This window comes from Furipterus horrens, unplaced genomic scaffold, assembly GCF_987537825.1.
Source record: "Furipterus horrens unplaced genomic scaffold, mFurHor1.1.pri manual_scaffold_4, whole genome shotgun sequence".
NCBI lineage: Eukaryota > Metazoa > Chordata > Mammalia > Chiroptera > Furipteridae > Furipterus > Furipterus horrens.
In genome coordinates, this window is record NW_028327174.1 from 13323621 (window position 1) to 13346058 (window position 22438).

Here is a 22438-nt window from a genome sequence, read left to right on the forward strand (position 1 = left end):
ATTAACTTAAATTTTCCTTCACCTAATGACCATTCCATTCCTCCAAGCTCCCCTCCCAAATGCATACAACAATTTGTTATTGTTGTTTTTATATTTTCATACATACATGTATATATCCACGAGATTATATTATTGTTATTGTTGTTGTTGTTTATATGGCCAATGTTCACTTAAGTTCGCTCACTTATTTGCCTTCCCCCTCCTTTTTGTCTTCATTCTTTCCTGCTTTTCCAGGCTTCCACGTGGGTAATTTTCCCCCTGCTTGAAGGATGCTCTTTAATATTTCCTTTAATGTGCTGATGACAAATTCTCTCAGGCTTTCGTTTCTAAAAATGACTTTAAAGTTAATTGATTAATTAAGTAATTAAATAAAAAGGAGTATTTCATGTTCACTTTTTTCTACATGTATAAGTCTAGATTGGTAGGAATTTTTTCTGTTGTTTGTGAAATTCTTTAATTGTATCTGATCTAACCTTGAATCATCAAGAGACTACACTTTTGGTTCTTACAGAAGAAAATCTTAGATATCATATTTGGGTGAACATAAACTCATTTTCTAAAGTTAGGAGTTGGAGGATATAACTACGGAACCCCCACTCAGGAAAATCCACACTCCTTGACCTCCCCTCCCAGTTTACACAAATCAGAACACATAAAATGAATATCAACATTTGGAAGTTTTTAAAAAGCAAGAAATCGCAAAATGCAGTCAGGGAAATGAGTTGGATTTGCAAGGGGGAGTTCCCAAAGCAAAAACTTGGGTATTTGCTGCAATTTTCCAAGCTTTAATTATGGATCATTCTTTTTCTCTCCCTCTTACCTTCTTATTTATTTACTCATTTATTCTCTCTTTTAATAAGTATTTTTTTTTAAGCTCTGTGTAGTGATAGCTACTGTAAGTCCTTATAAATCACCCTGCAAGGAGCTTCTGGTAGAGAAGATGACAGGTACACAAATACCAGTAACAGATTGAGATGTCATTAGAGATGCATAGGCAGCAGTCCTTCCCAATTCAGAGGAGTAAAAGATTATTTGGGGAGAATGAGTAGGTTGGGGAGGATACGGAGGTTAGGGAGAAGAGAATCAGGAAAAATGCCTCCAGGAGGCAGAATTTGAGCTTTATCTTTAAGAAGAGAAGGAATTTGATCATGCAGAGTTGGTGACAGGTGACAGGTGACAAGTTTTTCTAGTAAGCGTTATCCAGGAAGGAATTGGCAAATACTACAGTTAGTGCAAAACAGCAGTGAGAAATAAGAGTAATGCCAGGTTGCAAACCAGGCTAAGAAATTCTGTTTGAGGCAACGGCTCAGCTACAGCATGTCTGAGCATTTCTTCTAGAAGATGAAGGAAAAGGATATCTATCTATCTACTTATCTATCATCCATCTATCTATATTTATCTATCATCTAGCTAGCTAGCTAGCTAGCTAGCTATCATCTATCAGCTATGTTGGGAACCAGCTCTGTGCCAGGCCCTTCCTCAAGTGCTTTCTATACAGTTCTCTCATTAAATCCTCCAATCAAGCCTATGAGATAGGTATCAGGATCCCTAGATAGTGAAGGTGTCCCCACCCCTTAAATTCCGTAGCTCCGCGCACACTGGCATGCCTATTGCCTTCTCAGGAAGGTTGTATGGACATGAATCGAAGTGTCAGGTTGACCATTAAGGCAGATCCTTACGTACCTCAGATTTGTGAGTAACTGATAAAAGGTCCCACAGCCACTAAGTACCTAGATTACGGCTGGAACCGAGCTAGCCACACGGAGAATTAGTGTCCCACCTCTTACCTCTGGGTACCAGCGCAGCAACTGGCCTGAGGCCCGGCGGCTCCAGGCAGCCCTCCCACGCCCCGCCCAGTCGTACCGGATTGGCCGCCGAACCCTGCCAGCTGGAGTGGGCGGGGCCGTGCCAGCTGAGGGGCGGGGCCATGGGCCGGGTCCCGTGGTTTGCCTCGATTGTCCCCAGACAGAGCGACCACCCGGGGCTTGGAAGCTGCAGGCCGCGCTCAGGCTGGGCCGCTCGCCTGCCTCCCAAACCTCCGCGCCCCCACGCCTTCCACGCGAGTGCTCCTTTCCAGAATGTTGCAGCGGGGCAGCCAGGCGTTCCGGCGTTTTTCCACTGGCCGGGTGAGTCCCGCTTTGGCCAGCGTCCCGGCTCTCACCCTGAGCTAGTTACCCCGGGGCTGGACCCCCGGGTGGCGAGGCTCGGGGTGGGCAGCGACGGATGCTTAGGCAGCTAAAAGCCAAGACAGCGTTTTTAAAGTTGGGAAACTGCAGAAGAGGGTCGGGGGAGGGTCCTGGATGGGGCTTGGCAAACGTGCCATTGTCTTCTATGGGAAAGGAGCCAAGGATGCGTCTTTTGAACACTTAAAGTCTGGCTGGGACTAACTGGTGGGACCAGTCAGTTGGCAAGGGGGCAGAGTCCGCTTCCTTTCTCTCTTTGTTTCAATTGTGAGATCCCTAGTTACGAGCTGGAGCCAAGGTACAGGACCGAGCCCATCTCCTAGAGGATACAACTATCAAGTCAGCAGGATCCTTCCCGGCGCCTGAGACGTGTGAGCGCTCCCAACTGGCTTGCAGGGCCCCTTCAGATAGTGCCACTTAGAGCTAATGATTGCAAGCTCATTACTCCTGAGCTGCTGGCGGCAAGATTTCTAGGATTACGTACTAGGCGCTGCCAGAAGCAACCACTATGGAACATTCTTAAACTGTAATGCAAGACCCAAGCCTTGGCCCAGCCTGGGGCCTTGTAATTGCATCAGCTCCCCCAGAAATGGAATGAGGGCGGACATGTTGCATGTGGCGCTGCCTTCAGCATTTTGGGGGCCTCGAGGGAGATGCCTCCCAGTATCTAAGCAGACTACAAGCTGTTCAGGGAAGAAAATACATCCACCCCATTTACAGTATCTTTTTATGGGAAGTACATAACATGTTTGCTATGTTATGAAAGAATTTGCTTTATATTCATTTTCTCTGCCAAAACCATAATTGCATGTGTACACATTTAAATGTAAAAAAATAAAAAGCTTGGAGGCCGGGAGAAGTCCTGAGTTGCACCAAAGTGACATAAATGGAAAAGCTTTCGTCCCCTAGACACCTCTCCGGTAATGAGAATTCACTTTACCCCGTACAGTCAGTTGTTATTTTGGGAGCACTCGTCTTTTTAAAAATAAGAAAAAAGAGACCTACTCTGGTAGAGCTTCTGCTTACTCTCCTAAACAGTACACTGGACTTCTCCATAGCTTTCTGCTGCCACGTGGCACCTGGAAATCTGGCTTGGATGTAAAGAGAGCAGGGGGCTTGTGCCAGCCTGTTTTATTGGCCTCCTCTGTCAACACCTTTCACTGAATTGTCTTTTTTGGTACAGCAGATGAGAGTTTTGAAGAATGAAAAGATTACAATAGTAGGGTTTACGTAAGATTCTACTAGTAAAAGGTGAACATCCCAGGTGGCAAATAGCATAAGCAAAAACATGTATGGAGGGAAGCACCAGGCATGGTGAAGGGTCAGGGGCCTGAGTTTGACTATACCCAGGAATGCACGTGGTTATATCCAGGTGACACGTGGCTGGGGAGAAGGCAGGCTCTTCAGTGGCCAAAAGGAAGACATGGAATAAGTGAAAAATTTGGTGTTTTGCTCCATAGAAAATGAAGATCCATCCTTTCGACTGTGTTCTATAAGAATTGTTCAAAATCAGACATGGCTGGTTTGATATGTAAAATGTTACAGCCATTCTGGAAAACAGGCAGTTTTTTAATAAAGTTAAACATATACCTATTTTATGACTCAGCAATTACACTCCTAGGTATTTACCCATGGAAACTTTTATTCACACAAAAACCTATTGATGAATGTTTAAGAGGCTTTGTTCGTAGTCATCAAAAACTGGAAACAAATGTCCTTCAGTTGGTGACAAGATAAACAAACTGTGCTATTTCCACCCATACAATGGAATCCTACTGGAAAAAAAAAAAAAGAAGAAGAATGGACTACTGATACATACAACATGGACGAAACTCAAATATTAATGCTATATGTATGCTGAGTGTAAGAAGACAGACTCAAAGGGCTGCGTACTGTATGATTCCATTTATCTGACATTTTGGGACTAGTAAAACTTAGTGATAAGTAAAAGGTCAATGGTAGGGGCTGGAGATGGGGGAAGGATTTGAGTACAAAGGGGCATAAAAGACTTTTGGAGGTTGATGCATCAGTTTTTTATCCTGATTGTAGTGGTGGCTACATGACTGTGTGTTTGTTTAAACTGACAGAACTGTACAATAAATGGGCGAATACTGTATGTAAATTATACTGTCTTCTTGAGAAAAAGGAAAATGACACGGTGCTTTTTTTGGCGGGGGGCATTAAAGCAGAATGAAAAAAAATCTCTCAGAACCTAGCAAAATCCAAGCAGAAAATTAATGTATAACATTTCCTGATAGAATTGATTTTTCCATTCTCTTTTAAAGAAATGGACTTAGAATTAGATAATGATTTCAGCTGAGTGCTATGGCTGGATCTTTTTTAACTAGTGCAACTATATACAAATAAAACCCTTCATTGGTTACTATTGTCCACTATCTTGCCTGGCTCACTGCTTCCTAATTTCTCCCCATGGTGAGGATTATTTAATCCTCATATTTATTTGGCAGTCTATTACATTGCTTCCTCTGCCTCTTTCTGGGACAAGACTGACTGGTGGCTGTGGGTTCATAGCCTGGTTCCAGGACTAGAAGTTACCCTATGAATCAGTTCAAGAAATTGGACCTGTTCCTGCCTTTTGGAACCAAGTACTGGCTTTATACTCTAATTCTAGCAACCACTTCCTTAACTTATTTCCTTATTGCCTGACCACTGCTTTGGTTTCTATTTTTTCTTTAAAACCTCTAAATTCAACTTTGAACCATATTAAATGGTGTGTTATATATTGAGCACTCTGTCTAATCTTGGGGGAATAATAATAATAGCGTTGATATAGCACTTAGATGTACCAGGCATCTCTTATAAATGCTTTACATATATACTCATTTAATCTTTATAACACCTCAGTGAGCTAGGTAATATTATTATGCCCATCTTACAGTTAAGGAAACTGAGACACAGAGACATTAAATAACTTTTTCAGAGACTCACAGCCAAAAAGGATAGAACAAGAAATAAATAGTCCCTGCTTTCAAGAAGTTCACAGATTGGTGGGACAAATAGTTAACCTTGAGTTTAGGTAAAAAATGATAACACAGTACACCAATAAGGCAATGCAAATGGATAATAAAATATGAAAAGCCACTCAACCAAACTAGTAATCAGGGAAATGCAAATTAGAATAAGATACAATTTTTCACTCGTCAGGCTGGCAAAAATCAGAGTTTGACAATATTGTGTGTTTACAGGGATAAGGAAAACAGTTCTTCAAATACTCTAGAAGCCAATTAAATGCTATCCATTAAAATTTAAGTTTTAAAATGAGGTGCAAATTCACTTCTAGGTATCTGACTGAGAAAACTCTTTCACCTGGGCACAAGAAGCATGTACAAGTACATCTATTGCCATGGTATCTGTAACAATGACATATTCAAAGCCAAAATGTCCTTCAATAGAGAAACGAATAAAGTGAGACCTAGCTGCGTGATGGAATACTGTACAGCAATTTTAAAGAATGAATTGTATATAGTGACAAGGAGAGTTATGGAACATTACACATAATATGATTTCACTTGATTTCACTTGTATTCTTTTGAAAAACACAAAACAGTATTTTATGTGTATACTTCCATGTATGTAAATGCTGAGAAAGGACTGTAGGATGCACACCAACCCATACAATTCCTCTGTGGAGGAGCGAGGGAACCTGGATTAGGAGTGATGGTCACGGGGGATTCCAGTCTTACCTGTGATCATTTCTTTGTATTAAAGAAAAGTGTGTGTATGTGTTATATGTATAATTAAAGTCAATTTTCAAATTCTGTGCAATTAGAATACTACAGGTAAATGCTATGACTGAAGTCTTGCCTCTCTAGCAGGGACTAGAGTCCATCTCTGGACTGGAGTCTGTTTCTCTCTTCACTCCAAGTCTTCGAATGGTCTCTGGTCACTAGTCTCACCCACAACCTCTATCCATTCTCCAGGTGTTGGCCGTCTCCACTTGGCCTTGCCTGCTAATAGCTCCTGTGTTGACATCCCTCTTTAAAAAACCTCTTACCCTTTTTAGGATGCAAAAAGGAAAAAAATGTTGGCTAAGAAAATCCTCATTAATATGTTCTTTATATGATTATATAACAGGAAAATCAAATCGTACAAGTTTGTCATTTATGGTGGTATCTTGAATTTTGATTGGATCTTGCAGATTTACATCTATGTAAAGTGTACTTTGTTGCTTCTGACTATTAGTATAAAAGTTTGTTATAATAAGGTAACAGGGCTTTTACACTATTCCAAACTACATTCTGCGAAGGTGAGTTATTATGTCAGCTCATATACTCATTGTTTTATCTGCTCAATTCTCAAACACAAAGGGGGTGCCCACTGGAAGCTAGTTCCTGCCTCGTGTGAGTGGTCTGTTAACATAGAAGTAAGACTGTATCACTCTCCTGCTTAAAGTAGTTCAATGGATCTCACTGTCTTACAATAAGTTCCAAATTATTTGACATAGACAAGGCCCTTCATAATAGATCTCTTGCCTCTCTCAAGAGTGTAATTTATTGTCATTCCCTGACTTCCAGTATTGGGTCCGCTTTATTCACTCATTTCTTTGTAAATGCTGTTCCTTCTGCCTGGAGTTTCCCAAGCACCTCCCCAAATCCCACCCTTCTCTTGGCCAGTTCCCAATATTAGTCGTCTAAGATTCAGTGAAGGAGTTTTCTTTGGGTGCCTGCCCTGTTCTGGACCCACACTCTGCTCTCCTATCCCAGCACTATGACACCAATATGTCTTTACTTGTGTGTCTTCTCTACTAACTGGTGACCTTCTGGGGGCAGAGATCACATTGGTTTTGTACCTTTAGTGCCAGGGTCCCAAAGGAACATGCCAACAGAGGCCAAACAGATAAGACGAATGAAGGATTTGAGCTGGATGGAGTGAAAGACTGCATCCTGAGTGAAGGGAGCACCCACTACTCAGCTCCAGCTGACTGTTGCTATGTGGGAATGTAGACCAGGGCTGACAAACCTTCTTTTAAAGAGAAATCAGAAACTCATCCTGGTAATGTGAATCCTCCTAATTCTTTTACATGTGCTCTGTGGGGCAAAAACAAGAACAAAAAAGCACACTCACCTTAAACGCAACCTCTACCATGCACTGTGCCCAGAACGTGGTAAATGCTCAAAACATGCCTGTTGAACAAATCTTATGTAGTGTAAGGCATGGATTGGGGTCCCATGTGCTGAATGTTCATTAAGTGTTAGGCATCCCTCTGTCTTAGAAAAAACTTACTTGGTTTATTTTTAATGGAAAGATCCTTCACGTAAAACTGTCAGTTTTCAGAATTCCTAATATGGATAGCTTGGGTCTTATTTTACATCCTGCTCAAATGGATTTCTATTAGGGTAGCATCTACTTCACAAAGGGCTCTGGATTGGGGCAGACTCTTAACACGGTACCTTGATGTTTTCTACAAAACTATGTTTTGTGTTGTTTTCTATCCTTAGAACATAATCAGTCTATATTAACTTAAAAGAATTCCATCAGGGTATGGATAACCTGGGAATATTATATTTGCTTATTTAAAAGCAAAAGCTCTGTTCCCCGCAAAAGGCCCTTCTAATGCAGAATGTTATCTCCTGAGAACGCCAAGATACTAGCCCTTATCACCCAGGTTTAGAAATGCTGTGGGTCAGTTTACAACCGCTCTTCTTTCTCACCAGTATAACAGGCACCGAGGTGAGAGCCTCTAAACAATGGTTCTGCGCCCATGTCAGGACCACCGTGGTACCATTAGAAAGTCCCACAACTGACCTATCAAACTGTTGCCACATTTTTTTTTTTAAGAAAAGGGGAGGGGCCTTCAGCATAGGAAAGCCATAGAAGCACATCTGAAGTGAGACAGATCTGAACCTGAATCCTGCCTCTGCCCCCTATTAGCCCTGCCCTTGGGCAGGTTACTTAATTTCCCTGAGCAACTATGTTTTCTCATTTGTAAAATCGGTCACTGTGAGGATTAAAGAAATATAATAAGCATCTGAGAATTTTTTTGAATTAATGAAAAGAGCTCAGTACAGTGCCAGGCTCATGGTACATTCCCAGTAGGAGGGATCCATTATCATTTTTATTTACCTAGGTATTACTTGTGGTATAATAATAGTAGTTGTTAACATTTGTTGAGCATTTGCTGTGGACACACATTGCACTAATGCATTCATTAAATGCTTTATCCCACTAAATCACTGTAACTACCTTATGAGAGAGATACTATTATTATTCAGGTTTCAGTTGATGAGGTCCTACTCCAGATGGCACAGCTGATGTTATAGAAAAACAGTGGGTGCTGGGTTAATAACTGGAGCTAGAATCTCAAGACTACCACTTAGTAGCTGTTTGACTCCGGACTGTGTCTTAACTTCTCTGTGTTTTAATTTATTTTATCTGTAAAATAGCTTAATAACGCCAGTCTCTAAGAATCACTGGACAATAAAAAGGAAGTGATATATATGAAATACCTGCATATCTTAGGGTCTCATTAAACTGTTCGCTAATATTTCCACCTCTTCTTTTCTGATCCTAACTGCCCAGGGCAGAATCTTTCTTGTAGTCCGTGGATACATATCCTCCATAAAGCAGAGATTCTCAGATTCTGTGCCTATGAGTCAGTGGAGAGCTTGTTTAAATAAATGCAACTTCCTGGGTCTGAACATCTGACTCAGTAGATTTTTTTTATCCTAATCTGGGGATTTGCTTATTGATTTTAGAGAGAGGCAAAGGGATGGAGAAAGAGAAGAAAAGAAACATCAATGTGAGAAAGAAACATCAATTGGTTGCCTTCTGTATGTGCCCCGACCGGGGACAAAACCTGTAACCTAGGCATGTGCCCTGACCAGGAATTGAACCCACAACCTTTTGGTTTGCAGGAAGATGCCCAACCTACCAAGCCACACTGGTCAGGGCAGGAATCCACATTTTTATTTTTGTTGTTTATTTATTTATTTAAAATAAATACACTTATTTTTTTATTTTAAAATTATTTATTTGTTTGTTTGCTTGTTTGTTTACTTATTTATTTATTTTTGAAAGAGAGGGGAAAGGAGAAAGAGAGGGAGAGAAACATCACTGTGTGGTTGCCTCTCACTTGTGCCCCCAACTGGGGACCTGACATGCAACCTACTCATGTTCCCTGACTGGGAATCGAACCAGCGACACTTGGCTCGCAGGCCCATGCTCAAAGGAATCCACATTTTTAACATACCCTCCCAGCAGATTCCCCAACACTGGTAGTCTTCAGATAATACTTGGAGAAAGAAAACTAAGATAAAATATCCCAGTCTAGTTTTTTTGGAAGCATGCTAACTCATCATAAACACATGTAAAATCATAAAATCTGAAAATTTCTCAGTGTTAGAAACTCACCATTGTAACTTCAGCTTTAGCACTAAACTTAGAGAGTTTCAACAGATGTAGTATTTCCAAAGAAACTTACAGTTTCCTGAAACACTGGCTTTCTGGAGGAGTGCAGAATCTGGATTTGAACAGCTGATATTTGAGTCAGCTCAGCCTCGTGGCTCCTGTGTTTTAATAGTAGTATTTTAGCTGTCTTAAAATATCTGGCGTTGGTAATGGTATGAGGTAAAGCCAAATTTTGTAAGAGAGTCAACATGTAAATTCTGTTTCAAGCCACAGCATCAATTATAGGATTTGAAGACAGAATATCTACAGAACATTCAGATTTTTTGATGCGAGGAAATGAAACCATCATACGTTTCCTGTAGGCAAATTGTTCTGTTGTTACAGAGTTAATTTGTTTGCATGTGAGCATCTGTTATATAGTGAAGCTTTAAGTTCCTTTGGGATGGAAACTTCTGCCCGCTCACCTGCTGGCTTTTCACCACCATGAAGTTCTGTGAAAAGGCCCCACTTGGGGAGAATTTACAGAAGACATCGTTGCTTCAAGACAGTCTTTAAAAACTTGAACATGGGCAGAGGGGAGAGATGGGGGGAGGAAGAATTGGGACTACTGTAAAAATATAATCAATAAAATATACTTAAAAAAAAAAAAACAAAAACTTGAACCCATTTAGTACTCCTCTTATCTCTCTGGTGTTTATATTTCTTGATAATCACTGTAATTTTGTGCATCAGTGTTAATCTTCTAAAAAGAAGATGGAAGAGATGAGTGCTGATAGCTCACTTTAATTATTTGATATTTAAGTACATACATGAACTGTGGAGTCAGACCTGGATTCAAATCCCGGCTGTCCTTTCTGCCAGCGTGCCCTGGGGAGTATACTTGACATTTCTAAGCCTTTGTTTCTTCATTAATAAAGTGGTACAAAATGGAGGGATAATAACAGGAAAGTTGTGTGAATAACGAGATAGCTGTGTGGATCAAATGAAATGAAATGATGTGCAGGCCTCAATTTCTTATTTGAAATGTGTGGTGCCAATGCATTTGAGGGTTCAGAATTATTCCCATTTAGTTGATATGGTACATAGATAGTCCATTACGTATAATTCACAGCAGGGTCTGGGACAGTATCTGTAACCAAATACATTAACTTTTCTGTAGCAAAACATATGAATATTCATATAATCTTTATAAATGTTATAAAGGCTACACATAGCATTATGTCTGCTCAAGTCACGTTTAAAGTCAAATTAGTCTGTGCAAACTTACGAGAAACTTATAAGGGCTATGAAAAGTGTTTCATTAGATCAATCCATGTTTTGAAGCCACATGAGTCGAATCCACTTACCAAGGATTTTGGAATTCTGGGCTTTATGGAAAAAACAATCAAACAATAAAACAGTGTCTTGTTGGCAGCCGTCCGTCTCGAGAGACGATGGTGTAGCTTCTTAAGAGTCTATCTGCACCGCCGAGAATGGTTGTGCAGTCCGACTCGGGAGTGACACGGTATCTGTCTCCTCCCGTGTTGAATCGACATCTTGCGATGACGCTGGAGTGTCCTCTCCAGTGAAGCTGAAGCTACAGAGCCTGGGCAGGGTGATATGGAGGGTCTGCTGTTGCCCATGCAGCAGACCCCCCCTCTCTTCGCAGCTGAAGGGTCCAAGGGAAAGACGGAGTCAATACAGCTTGGCTTCAGGTGCGCCGCAGGAGTTGCCGGTGTTGACTACAACGTCAAACCGCCTTAGGGACTCCGGCTCCGGATTTTCTGTCGGGGTTTACTCCCTTAGCCTTTCCCCTGAAGAGGTATGCCGCAAGGCAGCGGAGGTTTTTTGGAGTCAGAGTTTTCCTTCTCTGATGTGCCCTGACTGGAAGATCGAACCAGCGACACTTAGCTCGCAGGTCGACGCTCAATCCACTGAGCCAAACCAGCCAGGGGAAAAACAGTGTCTAGTGTACAGCAAAACCTTTAAAACATTATTAAAGTCTTTACTTAGACAGTACTTGGTGTCAGACCTGCTCTAAGCCTATTGCATATTAAGGCATCTGCTTCAAAATCGTGTGAGGTTGGTGACATTATTATTCCCATTTTGCAGATGAGAAAAAGAGGCAAACAGAAGTTAGTTACTTGCTTAAGGCCACACATCTAATAAGGGGTGGTGGGTGGCATTAGGTTTTTACCTCAGATGGTCTAGCTCTAGGGTCTGCTTTTGACCCCTATGTTATACGATATGTTAGCTCTTGGCCTGTTTTGGAGGTAAGAAATGAGCACAGTTCTTGTTTCTATATTGCAGGGGCATAAAATCATTGTCATAGTGAAGTGGCTCTTGCGCAGAGTTAAACTGCTTTTAACTATGAAATTTATACTTATTTGTTAATATCTTGCCTTATTTCACCAAGGAGCTGAAGTGGCTTATAAAAATATATGCAATTTCCATGTTTATAAAGAATAATGAAGGGATTTAGAGCAACAACAACAAAAAAAAGGAATATTTAAGAGTGAAATTATTTTCACTACTCTCTGTGTATAACGTAGTCTGGGTTAGGTGTATGTCAGTAAAAAAATTATTTTGGATCTTTGGGACTTTTATCGTCCTCAAGTTATCTTGAATGATTGAAAGAAGAATGTTTAACTCTGGCTGGTGTGGCTCAGTGCATTGAGGGCCAGCCTGCGAACCAAAGGGTCGCCAGTTTGATTCCCAGTCAGAGCACAGGCCTGAGTTGCAGGCCAGGTCCCCAGTTGGGGGTGCGCAAGAAGGAACCACACATCGATCTTTCTTTCCTTTTCTTTCTCCCTTCCTTCCCCGCTCTCTAAAAATAAATAAATAAAATCTTTAAAAGAGAAAAGTATGTTTATTATCCATTTGTCTTCTATTCATGTTAACAGCGGTCATCATTGAATTGTTTCACAGGTTTATTTCAAAAACAAGCTGAAGTTGGCCCTTATTGGTCAGAGCCTCTTTGGACAAGAAGTCTACAGCCACCTCTGCAAAGAAGGCCATCAAGTCGTAGGGGTGTTCACAGTTCCAGACCAGGATGGAAAAGCTGACGCCCTGGGTGAGTATATTTTGGAACAATTGGATCAAAGACCCTGAACTAGCCTTCCAGCTATTCAGCCTGGGGCCCAGCTCAGACTCCTTATTCTTCATCAGCATCTCTGTCCTTCCACTTCTTGCCACAGGCGCAGAAGACCCAGATCATATACCTCCCTCCTGGGCTCTGCTATATCCACCAAACCTACTGAAGGCCTGATCAGGCCAAGTCTATAGACATGGTAGAAAAAAAATTCTCCCTTCTCTGTGGGCCCCAAGACAAGGGGGCAGGTCCCTGTTGTATTATGAATTGTTCCACTTATCTCCATGGTAATCATCAGGTCTATCAGGGGAATTTCCAGGCATGCGTTTTTTCTGAATTACACTTGTGACTTTTCAAAGAGTGATATCTAATGCAGAGGTGCCAAGAGGAATAAAGGGGAGGCCACACTTAATCATAGATGTTGATGTGGGTTCATAAAGAATGCATTTATCTCAGAGCAAATGATAGCCAGGGCTGCTTGGTGATTCAGTTAGGTAAAGAAGATAGCCATCCTTAGAACAAAACGGCAATAGGATTCTGGTTTGCACGCGATATAGTATGTCAAGAAAGGGTGTAAGACACAGAGATAAAAGCAGTCTATAAATAATACAGGTGATGAATAAGATGAGTGTCTAGAAATCTTGGCTTATGACTTGGATCTTCATGAATCACTGGTATGATGCAACACATTGATTAGAAAGCAATGTAACAATAACCCTAAAATTTTACTTTTTTGTGGGGGGAGAGGCAGCTCTGGGGTTTATCCTAATTCTTGTTACTTCTTTTAAAAATATTGTATTGTAATATTATTTTTCAAGAGTCAAGCTAAGAAAGAGTTGGGCCAAGAGCCCCTATGCTCATGGAGTCAATGAATATTGATGATTGGATGAAGAAAAGGAAAGGGAACCAAAAAATACAGATAAAATGCCTAACATGCTTATTGATGGAAAATAAATATAGTCCATATTTTAGGGTATATAGTTAGTAAAAATGATATTTTATTATGGAAGAAATGTGCCTGCGCTGTCTGTACTTTGGAGAGCCATTCCATGTCCCACAGAGGTATGATGGCGTCCTTCCCTTTAGAAGAGACATCTTCCTCAGGAGGGAGACTCAGATCCGTTCCCATTTGGCCAAACCCTTCCAGGGAGCAAGTGTTGTTCAGCCTTGGCCTCTCTCCTCCCTTAACTTATCTGACTGATGAACTTGGGAGGAGGAATAAACAGGTTCAGCTCAGCTCCTTTCTCCCTCCATCTTTTGGATAGATCTGTGTGTTTAGCAGGGAGAATGTGTCCTGGTTTACAGTTTCCCTGTGATAAAAGGAACTACTCTCAAGAACTAGAAATGAGAAGAAACGTGAGGTTCCCAGCTGTGCCAGAGGCTGAGTGTGTCTAATTTGGATCATGCTGTGTTGGCACCTGGCTTCAAATCTAAAAAAGCAAGAAAATGTTTTTTAAATGGCTGGATCAGTAATAGAGGTATAAATTTTGATCAATAATAATTAAAAAAAAAGCTTCAGTTAAAATCTCAAAATGTTATCTAGCCACAAACATTTGAATTCAAATGTTATTCCTTAAATATATAGATAAAAGTCATATTAGAAAAATGAATGGTTCATGATAAAATTGTAGCAGATCAACTCTTGGTTAGAATCTAAATTGTTCTTCACCATGTTTTATTTGTAAGTGTTTCACAGAGCTATAAAATTACAATGTGTAAATCCATAGCCGTATACAACTATGGCTAAAATTATTTTTAATGAAAACTGCCTTCTCTTTCATGCTCAGCTTTGGCTGCAGAGAAAAATGGGACTCCTGTGTTCAAGTTCCCTAGATGGAGAGTCAAGGGCAAGACCATAAAGGAGGTGGCAGAGGCCTATAGATCCGTGGGTGCAGAGCTAAACGTGCTTCCTTTCTGCACACAGTTCATCCCCATGGATGTAATTGATAGCCCAAAGCACGGTTCCATCGTTTATCACCCATCCATCCTTCCCAGGCACAGAGGGGCCTCGGCTATCAACTGGTGAGATTGGTTTTTAATAACAAAGAAGATGGTCCTCTTTCTATTGCGCATCATCTTTCTGTTTTTTTTTTACCTAGGTTATTAAGAAACTAGGTATGTTTGAGCAATTGTGAGGTCATGCATGATTGCTACTTGTGCGTGAACTCCCCTGAGAGTTAAAGGTACTGAATAAGACAAAATAGCATTTCCTAAGAATAGTCTGGAACTAGGTTATAAGAACTGATTGTAACAAGGTATTCAGCCACCAAAGGTTCTCTGATCAGACAACCTTGGTTTATGCTGGATTTCTTTACCTCAGGAATTGCTAGAGCTTGTAATATGTGCTTTAACATTATTATTATAACTTCCAGGAGGGAATCTGAGTACAGTGTTCCCAAACTTATTTGACCATAGAACTTTTTTTTTTTTTTTGCATTGAACATTTCAAGTACATTTCAGGAAATGCTGAAATTATCTTCTTTGTTGTCTGTCTTTGCCATTCAACTTTAAGCTTCTGTATTTCCCAGCATCAAGAACAATGCCTGGTACACTTCAGGTACCCCGTACCACAGGTATGCTATGTGGTGGGTTGAGGTGGGCCTTACCCACCTTCTTTACCCTCTTTCCTTTACCTGCACATCTCCCAGGTATCACTCAGTGTCAGGCTATGGAAAAGGCAGAAAATCTACACTTCGTTTAAGTGTGAAGAACATCTCATTGTATTTAAAATCTGATTACATAATTTTATTTTCTCTTTAAATAGTACTGTAGTGCATATCTTTGTACTTAAACTTGTATTTTTTTTTCCATTTTATATTGTTTCTACATGCAGAATCATTGGATCAATGTGGATATTTTCTGGGATCCTGATAACAGACTGCCAATTAATTTCTGGAAAGAGTGATTGATTGGTTGATTGATTAATTGCTCAGAGAAGTAAAAATGATTTAGATTGTGAGCAGGCTGATCTACCACTTCATGCTCTGTCTATATTAACCTGCTCTCTGATATGTTTTTATAGGTATTTGTCTACATATCCAGCTTATTGTATGTGTTATAAACTCCCATAGGGCCAGCATTTTCTCTTAAGGTTTATAGAGCCCAAAATACAAATGGTTGAATTAATCAACCATCTTTTACTACAATTTATGCGGCCAATCTAGAGCTACTTCTAACTCCTCAATAATGCTTATACCTGAATTACATACCTTAAATTAATAATCAGTTCTCCTCTTCACATTGCAGTGAGTATCCTCAGTTTTATCTTCCAGTATCTTATTCTGCCTAATACAGGGTCAAGTACAATGTAAGAATTGGACGCAGGTGGGCAAAATTACTTGAAAGCCAACATCAGTGGCAGTAATCATGGACTCTAATGCCTTTTTGAGTAGCCTCTAAGCCGTTAGTATGTGTTAACAAGACTATAGATATGTGGATGTATAAAATAGCAGCACCATTAAATATGGCTTTTATGAGTGCTTATATCACCTGGCTCTATTATTAATTTCTTACAGTTGCTTCATTCAACATCAACTCTCCATTGTAACTACCTTGTACTTTATCATTAATTCATCATTTTATGATACAGTTAACCAATCTTTTAAGTTGACACTTTTTTTTTTTTTAATAGGACTCTAATTATGGGAGATAAGAAAGCTGGATTTTCTGTGTTCTGGGCTGATGATGGTTTAGACACAGGGCCCATCCTTCTTCAGAGGTCATGTGATGTCAAACCCAATGATACAGTGGATGCACTTTATAATCGATTTCTTTTTCCTGAAGGAATCAAGGCCATGGTCAGTATATTTATGCCATCAAGAAGAATTTAGTAAACCTATAAAGTCTTGAAAATATGTTTCTTTGGTGGAAAATTTGCTCATCTGAATTTTTGCTAAAAATATAAGTCCAAAAAGCAAAATTAGATTTTATATTTACCAGTAGGATGGTATGCTTAGGGTGGGAATCTGAACTTGAAAATTTCTAGTTTAGGAGGCAATTCCTACAGGCCCTTCGCCCCTTCCCCCTCCCCCCTTCCTCCTTTTCTACCCCCTTACCCCCTCCCCCTCCCCCGTTCCCCCTCCCCCATTCCCCCTTCCCCTTTCCCCCTTCCCCCTTCCCCCTTCTCTTGCTCCTATGGGCCCTTGAGTTGGACCGGGAGTTTCCCCTCTTACCTCTAACCCCTTTCCCTCCCTTTCCCCAATAAAGGGAAAAAAAAATTTTTTTTTCTAGTCTATGAAGCTGATTTGATCTTCTGAGTGCAATGAGCAAATGGATAAACTAGCAATCAAACTGCTTCAATTATTTTACCAAACCCTTGGATCTCCAACCCTGTTTCTAATGACTAATTGTAAAGAAGTGTAGAGACTCTTAAGAAATGTTGCTATGTATCAATAACTTGGACTTCCTGCAAAAATGTTTGAAATCATTCTATGTAACAAGGTGAAATTTGGCATTGCTCTGTTTGTCCGCATGTGCTCTGGGTAGAAAGCTCAGTGCATGTACACCCCAAAGGAGAGCTATATTAGTCTGTAAAAGCATTGAAAGATGATTTTACTGCCATTTAATATTTTCCAGAGTTTGATAAAGTAGGAGTAGCAACACAGAGATGGATAGTAGGAGCATGTAAAGCAGCAGCCTTTGGTTTCAGAGGGAGGAGAGCAATGTTCTGTTTGTATCGTTCAATGAGTTAATGACACCAAAGTTCTCATTCTACCACTTTTTTATTGTATGACAGTAGGCAGGTCACTTAGCCTCTTTAGCTTTGGTTTCCTTATCTGTAAAGTATAGATAATACCACCTGATTGATAGTTGTTGTGAAAATTAAATGGCATTTGTGTAAAGCACCCGGTATACAGCAGGTGCTCAAAAATGACAGAATCAAAACAGTGTTGTGTGTTCTGTGGCATTTGTTCAAACCTGGTTCCTGTGCCTAAGCCCAGGTGGTACTATATAGTGAGAACTGGGTAGAATGAATGAGCTGTAAGCTTATCCTCGTTCCCAGGCGGCTCCCTCCACGTGCTCTTGAGGAGGCTGGTCAGCAGCTGTCAGTGCTTAGAGAGAAATCTGAGATGTTGAGCTTGCATTGGCCTCCCACTCAAGGCAGACATAAATATGGCACAGAAGGGAATGCAGCACACATCCCAGAGGCAATCCAGTTCACAGGCAGATACTCACTTCCAAATTCCAGCTGTGTTAAGCTAGAAAGCAAGTCGAATTACTTACATATAACAACGTATCGCTGACTAGACTCGTCATGAGGAGCAGAAATAACCCATAGTGAATTATTTTACAATTATATTCTCGAAATTTCTATTGACTCACCAAGGAGAGGTTGAAGTTTCTTTCAACAAGGAAGTATGGACAGACTTAGTATCAGCAATAGACAGACTCGGATGCACATCTTTCCACTGACACCTACCAACTCTCTCTGAGACCATGAGCTAGTTGCTTCACTTTTCTACTCCTTAATTTCCTCATCTGTGAGACAGAAATAATGATATTCACCTTGCAGGATTGGTGTGACATCGCAAGGGGTATTTCCCACGAAGTAGCGACCACACTACCTGGCACGTAGATAGATGTGAAGAAATGGCAGTTAGTATCGTAGTCTGACTCTCTGGACAGATTTATATGTCGTAATTCTGTAGAGCAGAAACTTCAGTTAAACAGATCGTGCCAGTGTTGCCCACTGGTCTGTAACACGGGTTACGTTTCTGGCTCTAGGTGGAAGCGGTTCAACTCATAGCCGATGGAGAAGCCCCTCGGATTCCCCAGCCAGAAGAAGGGGCGACATATGAAGGTATCCAGAAAAAGGAAAACGCTGAGGTATTTACACAAACTCAATAACACAGTTCAAAAATTCATGGCTCTCAACCTTTAAGTGGTTCCCAATGTACCATTTTGGGGCCCAAAGGTAGATCTCCAAGCCAGCCAGCCCCACCCACCCCCACTTCTACCGATGGAGAGAAATGTTTCCACTGCCTTTGACATTGTCAACATTAGGAGGTTCAGCCGGTGCTTTGTGCCTTCCCAGATTTCTTGGGATCAGTCTGCTGAAGTTTTACATAACTGGATCCGAGGTCACGATAAAGTCCCTGGAGCTTGGACAGAGATAAATGGGCAGGTATGTTCTAAGGACCATTTTTTCCTTTTTACATGTTACTGTTGTAAGAGGTATTACACATAAGTCTAGGCTTTTTCTGGTCTTCCGTCTGTCATGAGGAGGGTCTGTCATTCTAGATACGTGTGACCTGCTAAAAGGAAATACCCCCTTCTTTACTCAGCCTATAGAGAGCATTTGCTGTAGAGCAGACTGTAGGCACAGCTTCTCCCTCCGAGGGTCTGCAGTTGTATGGAGAAGGCGGAGAAGTGAATAAACTCTCTGAATGCAGTAAGACAAATGCTATACATACCGAGGCCCAGGCTCCGGTGTGTTAGGAAAGGCGTCTTGCGAAAGCTGACCTATTTGATTGTACTCTGAGGAGAAGTCACAGGTGGAGAATGAAAAAAGAAGTGAGGACCCAGAGACAGGAGCATGTATTTCCCAGTCAAATATTCAGAGTGAAGTTGGAGCCTTGGGTGTGAAAAGCAGGTGTGAGAGGCAAGGGGAGAGATGAGGCCGGGGAGGTGGGGAATCTCAATTCAACTCCGGTTCTCAGGTTTCACCTCTTCTAAGAAATTTCCTGACCTGCTCATAGGTCCAGCCTGGTGCGGTTGAGCGTCCATCCTCTCTGTTCCAGCAATGCCCTGCCTACCTCTGACATAGCACATTATATATGGTGTCTCTTTATTTATATATCCCGCCTCCCCCTCTAGACTAAGAACTTTTTAGGGGTAAGGGCTTCAAATTGTTGTCTTGATAATCTCAGCACTTCAGCAGGGTTCTTGGTGCATTTGAGGTGCCAGTAAGAATATGTGGGGTCAATGAAGGACCACGCAAGGAAGTTTAGTGCAGTAGTCAAGAGTGTGGGATCTGAAGCCAGAATGTTTCAGTTAAAATTCTGGCTCTGCCATTATCTGCTGTGTGATCTGGGGCAGGTTACTTAACCATTGGGTGCTGTGTTTCCTTATTTAGTAAAAATGGAACTAATAATAGTGCCTCCTTTCTAGGTTATGGGTTATGTGAACAGTTAATGAGTTAATACATGTTAATTCATTTAAGCGCTTGGCCCCTGCCATAAGTATTCAGTAAATGTTAACTACTATAGTGCTCAAGCAATGATAGCTGATAGTCATAGACTGATAATAACAAATCAGTTAGTGTCGAATTCTCTTGGTTGCAGTTTAGATCCAGTCCCATTTCCGTGAACTGACCCAAAAAGCACCGTGAACTTCCCATCAATGCTCCCACGGTATTGGAATAGTCCGTTTCCTACTCTGCACCTGCCCTCACTGACCACACCCCTCCAACACCTCCCCTCCCCTCCAAAATCCTGCCTTCAGCCTGCAACACCTGTGAGAGCTTATGCACCTTTGTGTCGACGTGACGTGAATACATTATAAACGTATACTCCTGTTGTCTGGATGTGGGGCACTTCTGGAACTCTTCAATTATATAGTCGCAAACTATCTCTTGCTTTGTGTCATTTCTACAGATGCTTGATACAATCTCTCACATCGGGCTGTCTGATTTTATCATAAATGATAATAACAGCTTTTTTTTGCAGAGAGTACAGCTTGTACACACCCCGCTCAGAGGGGTAACTTCCTCACTTCACACTCCGGGTTTGATCTCTTTATTAGATGGTCACGTTCTACGGCTCATCACTGCTGAATAGCCCCATGCCTCCTGGCCAACCGCTGGAAATGAAAGGTGCCAAGAAGCCTGGTCTTGTTACCAAAAACGGACTTGTTCTTTTCGGTAACGATGGAAAAGCAGTGAGTGTTCAATATGGTCGTCTATAAAATACCTTTTTTGGTTTTCTTCATAACCCAAGCGATCAAGCTATTTAGGGACTGTCTCTCACAAGGTAATCTGGCTTTGCTGGGGGGTGCGGGAGGCTCAAGATTTCTGTGCCCCATTTTTCTATCAGGATGAGCCGGCTCCAACTGCCTGGATGAGAACGAGGCTCCCCAGGATGGGCCCCAAGGACCTGCGCAGTCTGCTTTCTGATACAGCAGAAATACTTGGAATTTAATCAGGAAACAGGATGTGAATCCCTGTTCTGCCACTTACTGGTCTTGGACAGGATGCTTCTCCGCTCTGGGTCTTGGTTTCCCCATTTATAAAGCAGAGAGAGTAATACAATCTGTCCGCCTTCCCACTGCCAGAGTCTGGGAGGATCCAAAGAGATGGATGTGACCCTTGTTAGCTGCTCCTTGCCTTTGCCTCACCTGCAGGAGCCCACCCATGCCCCCCTGTGCTTGGGAGTGTGGGCTCTGATGGGCTCTGACCTCAGTGGGCTCTTGGGCAGCTTCTCTGTAGAGAAAGCAAAAGGGAATTGTCCCCATTACAGATACTCTCTGCTATCCTGCAGGATAGATCAGTTATTCAGATGGCAGGCTCCAGAGTCCAGCTAGTTCTGGATTTGTAACCCCAGCTCTGTTACTTATTAGCTGTGAACCTCATTAACCTCATTTCCCCATCAGTGAAATGGGGGTCATAGTGGCACCTACCTCCATCAGGATTTATGAGATTAAATAAGATGCTTCAGCACACACACACTTAGCACTGTGCATGCTAGAGTAAGTGTTCAGATGATGGTAGTAGCCGTCGTTACAGTAGGTTTTAGTCCAAATACCTACATCAAATGTCAATTTTCCAGGGGCTTGTTATGCATTTTGAGATGTATCTACACCTACACTTAACTGTCTGTCTCCCTTCTGCTGCCATTATTAAAATACTGTTCCGGTCCTTTCACACATAACGGTAAGTGCTCTTCAGCCATATGTTTGCAGTTGCCAATAATCTACTCCTTCCGTACAATACATACAACATATGACTCCTTCTCCCACCAACCTCACTTTTGAATTGTCGGAATCCTCAATTCTTCTTCTTCTTTTGTTGCTATTTTGTAGCTGATGGTGAGAAATCTACAGTTTGAAGATGGAAAAATGATTCCTGCCTCTCAGTACTTTTCAGCAGGTGAGACATCAGCAGTGGAACTTACAGCCGAAGAAGTGAAGGTGGCGGAGACCATCAAGGTGCGCATGTGATGTCCCTACTATTTCTCTTGAAAACCTGAAGCACTTTTGTACCTGGTACCATCGGTACTCAAAGTAGTGGAGATGGACTTTTGCTTCCTTTTTTTTTTTTCCATATTAGCTACAATAAGAAATCAACCCCCAAATTTATATGCAGACTTATTTTTTTACTCACATAAATAATCCAAGGCAGTTTTAGGTCAGCATGGGATTAGGGGTAAAGCTGGAACATGAGGCGTAGGAGTGGAGTCATTCAGGGACTCGGGCGCTGCTATCTTCAAGGTCACCCTGAGGGTCATCTCCATTCCAGACAGCCAAGAACGGTAAAGGAACACAGAAAATGGTGTGAGGGAAGTTCTTCAAGGGCCAAGACTGGAATGCAGGTCACTTCCACTCATATTCAGTGGAGAGATGGCGGTCTTTTCTTTCTTAAAAAATTTTTTGCTTATTTTATTTATTTTTAGAGAGAAGGGAAGGGAGGGAAAGAGAAGGAAAGAAACATTGGCACAAGAGACAAACATCGATCAGTTGCCTCTTGTTCATGCCCCAACCCAAGACTGAACCTGCAACCCAGGCATGTGCCCTGACCAGGATTTAACCAGCAATCTTCTCTTTGCGAACGATGCCTAACCAACTGAGCCACACAGGTCAGGGCTAGATAACGGTCTAATGG

General features: G+C 41.5%; 1 protein-coding gene across 1 annotated transcript in view; it reads left to right on the forward strand.

The window, feature by feature from the left end:
• The first annotated feature begins 1968 nt into the window (after positions 1-1968).
• Positions 1969-22438, forward strand: part of ALDH1L2 (aldehyde dehydrogenase 1 family member L2) — a 47774-nt gene continuing 27304 nt past the window's right edge. The window contains exons 1-8 of the mRNA XM_090275345.1: positions 1969-2126; positions 12459-12603; positions 14409-14643; positions 16253-16418; positions 18346-18447; positions 18656-18745; positions 20365-20499; positions 21640-21765. Of these exons, the coding sequence (XP_090131471.1) occupies positions 2079-2126; positions 12459-12603; positions 14409-14643; positions 16253-16418; positions 18346-18447; positions 18656-18745; positions 20365-20499; positions 21640-21765 (1047 nt within the window). The 5' untranslated portion in view covers positions 1969-2078. The remainder of the gene's footprint in view (positions 2127-12458; positions 12604-14408; positions 14644-16252; positions 16419-18345; positions 18448-18655; positions 18746-20364; positions 20500-21639; positions 21766-22438) is intronic.